Here is a 9,293-nt window from a genome sequence, read left to right as displayed (position 1 = left end):
AAAGAATACAGAGTTTTGGTGACATTTTGGGGGTTTTTTTTCCCCAAATCCGAAGGGTTTCGGCTCATTTTGGGGCCGTACCTTGTATATTCGGACCAGCCAGTGCTCTGTGGTGTACGCCTCCTCCAGCACGTCCAGCTCAAAGTCCTTGTTGCCGATTTCGGCGTTCCTCACCCGGTCGTAGCCCGGCGGTCGCTCTAGGAGAGGGCAAAGGACAGGCAGGGCTGTCACATCGCGCCCCGAGGACGCCGGGGCACCCCAAAAGTGGTGGCGCCCCCGCCCCCTCCACCACCGGGGGGGTGTTTTGGGGACTTACTGGCCTCGGTGTAGACCTGGCCGAAGCGGTAGTAGCACATCTTGTACATGAGGCAGTTGAGGAGCACCGGGGAGCCCTCGCGGTCCACCCGGAACTCCCCCGTGGGGGTGTAGTAGTCGTGCTCCTTGATGTGGCGCCCCGTGTCCGTGCTGCCCCCGATCCGCACCATCCACAGGAACTTGTTGATGTCTGAAAGGTGGAGAGCAGAGAGTTGGGGGCAAAGAGCGAGGAGACGAGTCGAGTTGGGGGGCAAAGAGTGGGGAGTGGAGATGAGTTGGTGGCAAAGAGTTGAGTTGGGGGGCAAAGAGAATTGAGTTGGGGGAGAAAAGAACAAGGAGATGAGGGGCAGAGAGCGAGAAGATAACTTGGGGAGCAAAGAGCGAGAGGAGATGAGTTGGGGGGCAAAGAGCGAGAGGAGATGAGTTGGGGGGCAAAGAGCGAGAGGAGATGAGTTGGGGGGCAAAGAGCGAGAGGAGATGAGTTGGGGGGCAAAGAGCGAGAGGAGATGAGTTGGGGGGCAAAGAGCGAGGAGTTGAATTGAGTTGGGGGGGCAAAGAACAAGGAGATGAGGGGCAGAGAGCGAGAAGATAACTTGGGGAGCAAAGAGCGAGAGGAGATGAGTTGGGGGGCAAAGAGCGAGAGGAGATGAGTTGGGGGGCAAAGAGCGAGAGGAGATGAGTTGGGGGGCAAAGAGCGAGAGGAGATGAGTTGGGGGGCAAAGAGCGAGAGGAGATGAGTTGGGGGGCAAAGAGCGAGAGGAGATGAGTTGGGGGGCAAAGAGCGAGAGGAGATGAGTTGGGGGGCAAAGAGCGAGAGGAGATGAGTTGGGGGGCAAAGAGCGAGAGGAGATGAGTTGGGAGCAAAGAGTTGAGTTGAGTTGAGTTGAGTTGAGTTGAGTTGAGTTGAGTGGCAAAGAGGGAGGAGGTGAGTTGGGGGAGAGCAAAAAAGGCACGTGCAGCTTTCAGAGAGGAGCACTTTGGTACCATTCCCACTTTGCAGCCTCAGCTGAAGGTGGGACTTTGCTCCTCTACGAGTTGTTTTGGAGAAGCCTGTGCCACCAGCGCGTCGTGGTTGGGTTTGACCCAGCTCAGAGCAAGGTCTTACCATCAGATGAGTACCCGGTGAGACCTCCGAAGATGACCAACACGTAGCTAACATCCAGCTCCCTCATGATCTCGTAGGCTTTCTCCTCCGTCGATGCCATCGCCTGGAGTGGACACAGGGTCAGTCACACCACGTGGTGCCCCCAGAAAGTCAGGACAAGGCAGCGGGCAAGGGAAGGACCTACCTGACCGACGCGGGAGATGTGCGTGTTGTTCCAGGTGTTGTTGTCCACCAGGATGGTCCGGTTGGCCATGGCGGTTATCTGGTACCCATAGTCCCACCAGGACATCACCTTTGCGTCCTGCACTCAAACACCAGACATGCTGTCAGCACCTCAGCGGACAACGTTGGGTCCTCACCACCCAAATGACCCTCGTTTACCTCCGGCGTGTTGTGACGCAGCCAGTAATAAGCTTCTCTGAAGTCATCGAAGATGATCCTGCTGCCGTCCCCACCCCGAGCGGACAGGACGATGGAGGGGGAGGAGTACGCCTCGCTGGTCACCCAGGTGGAGTGGAAGGTGTAGGTGATCAGGAAGAAAGCCATGACCAGGATCATGCCGCTGGCAACCTGGAAGGAACGAATCGGGGTCAACGCCGGAGGGAAGAGGCCATCAGCCTCCCACACTCGTCCCCACCAGGCCCAGGTGTCTTCTCCCCCTTCCCACGCCGGCCCAACACTCACTTCGTTTTTGATGGGGTAGGTGGAGTCTTGCTGCTTTTTGCTCTTCTTGTCCGGCCGGCTGATATCCAGGTTCTTCATGTAGGTGGACAACACCTGAGAAACCCCGATGCCGGACAGGATGCACATCACCGGCGCCAGCACCAGCATAAGACGCACCTACGGGCAAGAGCAGAAGAGTCGGTGCCCGTCGGAGAAGAAAACGGGGCAGAAATCTGAAAGAAGAGGGAAATTAAACGCCATCCCTAATTCAGCACCTCAAATTCAGCAGAAACATCAGCCTCGAGAGAAACCCGGAGCTGATTTTTTTTTTTTCGTGGGAGGTCCCACCATCTCAAGGAAGTTCTCTGAAGACCTCCAAACTGGCTGAGGTGCAGAAGTGACCTCAAATTTAACACCCTCGGGCAATCCGAGGTGGAGCCAAGAATTAGTAGATGCCTCCACACGCAGAAATCAACCCGCATTTAGGGCTCGGGGTGCAGAGCAAGAGCGGAAACGGGCTCATCCCTGCTCAGATGCCTGGAGAACTTGGTTGGGTTTGCAACTCAGCTACAGGAGAGCAGGAGGCGGAGAGCGGTGGCCACATGGAAGCAACGCCAAAACCAGTAAGTTTTGCAACGTTGGTGCACAGAGGGGTGAATAAACCAGTTTTAAGGAAGGGGAAAAAAGCCTCCGGCCAGCTCAGGGTGGAAGAACCATCATCAAGAAGTTCAGAAAAAGAAATGACATCAGCTTCGTTAAGACCGGTTGGTCATCCTGCTTGCTCTCAGCAGCTCTCACCATCACAGCCGAGAAGTACATGCTGGTCACGCCGTACATGATGATAAAAATGCGGGCGTCCGAGAGGTTACTGAAGCAGTAATACAGACCGACTGCGAAGAGGAAAGAGAAACGCGTCAGCTTCACCTCCCCCATCGCTTGCCCAAAATATAAACCAGCCGGCAGCGGCGCGTAGACGCTCCACGGCAAACCAGCACCGCGAGGAGATGGGAGGCTGCGGTCGCAGCCGGGTGGAATAAAACCCTTCCGGTGTCGTAGGGTGGATTAATAAATCAGGATCTGACGACACCTGCGCTGGGCTCACCTGGGAACATGAAAACGAGAAGCTGCAGGTCAAAGTAATAGGAGGACCAAGTGGTGGGCTGGTGCTCGGAGACGGAGGCGATGATGGGGATGTTGTTCTTTGCGTAGGAAGGATCCAGCAGGGAGTAGAAACGCCCCGTCCACGGGGAGATTTTCCCTAGGAAAGAAGAGGGGGGAAAAAAAAAGAAAAAAAGAAAGAAATCAATCGTATTCCGTTCCGGCAGAGAGCAACCAGCAGCGCCGCTACGTTCTCTCGCACGGGAAGCGCGCGCAAGGCTGACTGAGCAATCCTAGACCTCGTTTAACATCTCTATTACTCAAACCTGCCATTTTAGAGAGGCAACACAGTGCAATTTTACCCTAAAAAGGCTTCTCCCCCGCCCGCCCTCTATTTTCAGCATCTCTTCGCTACTACAGATTGACACGCGGTTTCCGAAGCATCGGCTCAGCCCGCGCTGAGTCACGGCAGGTTTCTCCCCTCCCCTCGCATCACCCGGAGCCACCGCTTAAATATTTTCCTGCTAACGCGCAAATTAGGGCAAGTCCCAGCCTCTCCCTTAGCGGGGCGGTTCGTAAGCTCTGAAACCGCAGCGCGGGCCGACAACGCAGAATTGGGATTGACGGATGAGGCGGCTTTTCAAAGCGAAGCCGGCAGTGAACCGCGCTCGTCGTCGTCGCCACCTTGGGGGCTACCTGTCAGCATCAGCACGGCCCCGATGGTGAGGAGGACGAAGCCAACCAGGGAAATGACGCTCCTGAAGAGGATTTCGAACTGCTGCGGGTTCAGCTTGCTCCGAAGGTAGTCGACGAAGGCGTGGATCTGACACAAGCCGAAGACCCCCAGGGCAGCCATGTGCTCCGAGGAGAGGACCGGCTGCGAGCAGGGGAGAGCGTGATCACAGACAGAAAATGCTTCTTTTTTTTTTCCCCCCTTTTTACAAATCACTTCTCAGCAAAACCGCTGCCAAAGGCACAGGAAACCATCCCCTCCCCGCCGCTGCGAGTCACTTTCTTACATCAGCTTCGATTCCCAGCTAGGAATCCGCAAGGAAAATTAAGCCGATTCTCTCGAAAACGCACTAAGTGGGCATTTTTCCTGCTGGCGTGAGCGCTTCCTTCACCGAAAATGGAAATATTTTCATGAAAGGCAACCGGTGCCGTGAAGGTTATCAGCAGCTTTGAAAGTCATCCAGCACCTCCAAAAGTTAACCTTGCCAAAGGTCGCATCGAATCAGTCAGACCTAGAAGCCAGCGCCCGCTTATAACGTCAGCGGCGAAGGCAAGGGGAGAAACCAGGTGCCAACTCGCTGCCGTTCCGTCACCACCCACGAAACGAGCGCCCTCGAGTCCGCAAATCGTTCCGGTCCCCACCTGGAAGCCAACAAAGGAGATCTGCATGGAGAGGATGGTTCCCAAGCAGTAGACGGTGCAATAGGCTACGTAGATCCTGTGGGAGAAGCGGCCGGTCAGCATCAGCACAAGAACGTGCAAGGGGATGAGGTTAATCAGAAAGACGTAGCCACCCCAGGAGGAGACCTGCCAAGAGAGAAAAACAAACAAAACAAAACAAAACAAAAAAAAAAAAACACAAAGCCCACAAGTTCCAGGAGTGAACAGGTCACACAGCAGAGGCGAAAGGCGGCAGGTTTGATTTTCCTGCGATCGCCCGCAGGATTTTCCCCCAGCTGCGACGCCAGCTGAAGATCCGCCCTCTCCAAGGGCACCCTCAGCAGTCACAGCTGCCAGAAGCCCAGATTTTTTGCAGGCTATTAATAAAAACTTGCACAAAGAAAAAAAAACCCCCCCGCTAGTTGCGGTAAGTGGAAACGAACGAAGAAAGCGTCCGTTCGGTTTCCACGCCAAGCCCTTCCCAGAGGTTCGAGCTCCCCGAATACAAGGAGGGAGGAACGGGCACCCCACGGATTTTTGGTCACCGTATCAGAAATACTTCGGTGCCGGGAGAAGGAACGCTTACCATGTAGAAATAGGCGAGAGCACACATGGCTGCCCAATAGATGGAGCCCGTTTTGACGGCTTTGATCCACATGTAGTAAGTTAACAGCATGCAGAATATGGCGATACCTGGGTGGAAGGACACAGAAAGGTGAAAGCGAGCTCACATCAGCCCCGAGACGTCGCTATAATCTCCGAGGCGCAGCAAAGCACTCGATTGCGTTTAAAATAGACATAAAAATGCTTTTGCTGCTCCATCAGAAGGTGGAACGGCACCTCCTACAAAGAGCTGGGCTTGGGAAAAGGGTTTCCTATCTGATTTCTAGATTGAAACACTGCGGCGTTTGTGTCTCGCTGCAGATAACGGCTCACGCGGCCTCTTCTAGCCACACCAGCTGGCCTTTCTGCACACAACGAGTCCTTATGCGGTCCCCGATAGCCCAGATACAGCGGAAGAACCTGGATTCTCCTCCCAGAGGCATCCAAAATGAGATTGCTGCCTTTGCCAACCCCAAAGTCACTGCCGGAACAGAGATAAAACCACCGGGGAGCCGCGCAGCGGCTCTGATCCCAAGCAGAGTTCCGTGGAGGCGGCAAAACCCTTTTTTGTCTGCAAATAAGGATGAATGGGGTGCGCTCGCTGCCCGAATTGGGAAACACTCCCTCTTCTCAACGGCGTAGGCGAAAACCATCACCGATCCCCCAGCAGTTGGGTTAGTAAAGCGCAGGGACCCGGCGGGGCTCGCTGGGCAAGGACGGCTCCTCTATCGCGCCCTGCAGCATCTTTACCCTCGTGTTCCAGCCTCCCCCTGGCAGTCGTTATTAAAGGTTTCCCTGCTCCGAGGGTCGTAAACTCACCTTCGTTATCGTAGGAGCCGGCAACAGATCGAGAGATGTACCCAGGCACAACTGCAATCATGGCGGCGGCAAGGAGTCCCGCCCCTGCATCCTGGGGGAAAGAAAAAAACCACAAAAACACAGGCAAAGGGTGGAAAAAGGCATCAGTTTTTAGGGCTTTCGTTACCGTGCCATACTACGCCCGGATCTGCCTCAAAGGAATAAAAACGGAGTGTTGAAATGAAATTTGAAAACAGATCTCCCCATTTCCCAAAAGTTTTGGGGTTGGGCCGGTGTGGTGGTCACCTCCGAGCCGCCTTTCCGAAAGGCAGACAGCTCCACAAAGCAAAAACCTCCACCGGTACGCCCCGATCTTCCCCTCACCTTGAGCTCTTTGGTGAGGTGGTAAGTCACTATGGTGGTGAAAGAGGAGAAGAGGGGAGCCAGGAACACACAGACATTTCGGATGTCGATGGTGATGTGGAAAAAGTGCAGCACGTGGTAAATTGCCGCCGACGTGATCATCAGACCTGCGGGACGGAAACGACACCGTTTTCGGGGTGTTCTCGGTCTGCTCGCAGCACCGGGGGCCGTTAGCTTTTAATTAACAGCAGGGCGGCCTGAAATCTCGCTGGGGGGAGCTGCTGCCCGGGATGCCTCGATGAAAGGCGTCCCCCGAGCTCCCCTCCTCTCCCAGCTGGCGTTCAGGGCTCTGCTCTGCGTACGCGATCTGCCCCTCTCCCAATTTTCCCTCGGGCGAGGTGCGTTTCGGCTCAGCAGACGCCCGGCAGCTCACCTGGATAGATGGTCCCACCGATAATCCTGCCCAAAGGGTACCACGCTCGGTCGTCAAACCAGTTGTGGAATTTATAGAAGCCCTCCTCCGCCAAAAAGCGGGTTGTGCGGTAGTTAAAATACCTGTAACAGCGACAAGCACTAAGACAGGCAGCCCAGTACCAAATTGCGCCCCAGTTTGCGTACCCTTCTCCCGTGTCTGGGGGGTACGATGACATTGTAAGGGCTGACCGTGCGTTTTCCCCGCAAAAGGAATCGGTTTTCCCCTAGACTGCCGCAAACCTCAGCTGCAAAGGTTCAACCCTCCTCCAAAGGGTTTTAAAAGTGGGTTTGCAAAGGTAACATTCTCCCTCGCGCCTGATTTAACCCGCAGCAAGCCCGGGTTGCCGACACAAGTTGTAGCAGGAGCACTCTTCTCCTGCTGTGCCCTGAGCAGGGAGGGAATAACCGCAGCCCAGCATAAACGCGGTGTTGGGCGGTTACTTAGATCCAGGCTGCAGGAACTGAGAAGTGAATTTGGGGTGTGGAAGGGGAAAAACTAACTGTACGGAAGGAAAACCGCCCTCCAAATCCCTCATCTTTTAACAAACACCACCCGAATTCCGCGTGCTCCAGAAGAGCAAAACCCAGCCGGCCCCCACAAAGTGAAAGAGGAGGAAGACGCTCACGGGTCGAATTCATGGATGACGCTTTCAAATCTTAAGACGGAAAAAAGCCTCGTGGAGAAAGCTGCAAACACAGAAAAAGGGCAGAATGAATCCACAGCGCTGGCCGAGCCAGAGTTACATTAGGTTTATCTACTTCTTTGCTGGATTAAAATTGTTTTTGTCTTAAACCGGTCATTAGGAAGATAAAGACAGACGCAGTTTTCAAAGGAAAAGATACAGCAGGAGGAAAAGCGTTCACTTGAGCGCTTTAAATACAGATGAGAGGTTCACAACCTGCAAATGAAGAGAAGAAGGAGCAGAGGCGGCTCCATCCCAGGGTCCCCCTTTGAGGGCAGTGCCAGGACACGGACTTACACAGCACAGCTGCCATCGACAAGATGAGGAGCTTGAGCAGAGTGTCTTGCTTCTCGTAGGACAGCCGGAGAAACCCTAACTTGGTCATCTTCACATCAAAGGCAGAGGTTGAGGATGCTTGAAGACCTGAAAACAAAGAGGGAAGACGATCAAAGAGCGAGTCAGCTCCCAGCCCCACCACGTCTCTAAAAGTTTCGTGAAATAGGATCTTAAAGACCCCACTCCTGCCCAAGGAGGCTGTGTCCACCCCTCACCCCCCACCAGATGCTTTTGCCGATCCGTGTCTCCCTTCCCCAAATCCCCTTCCCTCCCATTCTCACCTGATCAGTTGCCTCAAGTCTCGTCTGAGGTTTTTCTTTCTTTTACAGGGACCAGAACTTCTTCAGGGCAGAGGACAAGTCTGTTTCTCTGCATACAAAACAAAACCCAAGCGTAAGCTTTTAACAAAACCCCTAATTTTTCCCTGGCTGGTCTCTGGAGTTTAACCACAACCCGTAAGCGATGCATTAAAAAAAGTAATCAATGGAGGCTGCAAGAAGTCGGTGCCGTTTTCTCATATATAGGAGGTCTGAACAGCTCCTAGCCACTCCCACTTTGAATTATTTACGTTAAACATACACATCCCAGTGGTTTGCTAATGTGAATCCAGCACAGTAAGTCAGCTTTGTTTATAACGGACAACGTGGCTGTTTAATTCGGCCCCTCTGGCTGGAGGAAGAACCAGCAAAATCCTAGTATGACACGAAGGAAGTGAAACTGTGGGCAGAAAATGAAGTCTTTCCACTCTTGAAAACCCTCCGATTTCTTTAGAATGCTTCTTTACCCAATCAATGCAGGGGGAAAAAAAAAAAAAACAGACAAAAAACCCACCACTCCCTGCAAATACAGTCCCAGAACTGGTGGATAAATCCTCAAGTCACCTCCCTGTGCTACAATGCCGGGGAGGGCAGATTTGGACAGGCTGAGATTTAAAAATAAAATACAAACTTGAAAAAAAAAAACACCCCACCAAACCTCTCCGTGACCTAGAAGTGATTCTGACTTGCGCACATTTGTTACTAATTGATACACAAAAAAACCCGCGTTGTAATTATTTCCTGGTTCCCCTGGGGCTACTAAGAAACTGGTAATGATGACAGAACGCAGTTGCCTCCTGGGGACAAGTGGCTCTGCCACTGAGGTACCACCGGTACCCTGATTTCCACCTCTCCGGTAGATGACACGCAGGGGACCCTTCAGCACCCAGTAACGCCACAGCCACTGGGGCAACCAGCAGCCCGTGGCCAGTTCCCAGATACTGGGGTGGAAAGGAGGAATGGCTGTCCCTGGGCTGTGGACTAACGCCCCGCTCTCGCCACCAGCCCCTCCGAGCTTGGCTGTGCCCTACAAGACACTCTGCCCCCCCAAACCCCACCTGGGCTGCACCCCACACTCCTGCACCCCACAACCCCGCACACCCCATCATTCCGCACCTCCAGGCACCCCAAAACCCCTCACCCCTC

General features: G+C 54.0%; 2 protein-coding genes across 2 annotated transcripts in view; both read right to left on the bottom strand.

Annotated features, from left to right (window-relative positions):
• Positions 1–7,890, bottom strand: part of LOC104293094 (dolichyl-diphosphooligosaccharide--protein glycosyltransferase subunit STT3A) — a 17,197-nt gene extending 9,307 nt beyond the window's left edge. The window contains exons 1-16 of the mRNA XM_009892556.1: positions 7,792–7,890; positions 7,438–7,498; positions 6,771–6,892; positions 6,359–6,504; positions 5,996–6,086; positions 5,160–5,266; positions 4,556–4,720; positions 3,878–4,058; positions 3,186–3,341; positions 2,882–2,973; positions 2,105–2,260; positions 1,802–1,990; positions 1,605–1,721; positions 1,421–1,523; positions 317–505; positions 82–197 (exon numbers count right to left, since the gene is read on the bottom strand). Of these exons, the coding sequence (XP_009890858.1) occupies positions 82–197; positions 317–505; positions 1,421–1,523; positions 1,605–1,721; positions 1,802–1,990; positions 2,105–2,260; positions 2,882–2,973; positions 3,186–3,341; positions 3,878–4,058; positions 4,556–4,720; positions 5,160–5,266; positions 5,996–6,086; positions 6,359–6,504; positions 6,771–6,892; positions 7,438–7,498; positions 7,792–7,879 (2,079 nt within the window). The 5' untranslated portion in view covers positions 7,880–7,890. The remainder of the gene's footprint in view (positions 1–81; positions 198–316; positions 506–1,420; positions 1,524–1,604; positions 1,722–1,801; positions 1,991–2,104; positions 2,261–2,881; positions 2,974–3,185; positions 3,342–3,877; positions 4,059–4,555; positions 4,721–5,159; positions 5,267–5,995; positions 6,087–6,358; positions 6,505–6,770; positions 6,893–7,437; positions 7,499–7,791) is intronic.
• Positions 7,891–8,153: 263 nt separating this feature from the next.
• The window catches only part of EI24 (etoposide induced 2.4), an 8,970-nt gene continuing 7,830 nt past the window's right edge, over positions 8,154–9,293 (bottom strand). Inside the window, exon 11 of the mRNA XM_009892555.1 lies at positions 8,154–8,199. Within this exon, the coding sequence (XP_009890857.1) occupies positions 8,154–8,199 (46 nt within the window). The remainder of the gene's footprint in view (positions 8,200–9,293) is intronic.

The sequence above is a fragment of the Charadrius vociferus genome, unplaced genomic scaffold (assembly GCF_000708025.1).
Source record: "Charadrius vociferus isolate BGI_N301 unplaced genomic scaffold, ASM70802v2 scaffold289, whole genome shotgun sequence".
Lineage (NCBI taxonomy): Eukaryota > Metazoa > Chordata > Aves > Charadriiformes > Charadriidae > Charadrius > Charadrius vociferus.
The sequence above is the reverse complement of the archived record's forward strand: the minus strand, read 5'-3'. Positions and strand labels throughout refer to the sequence as shown.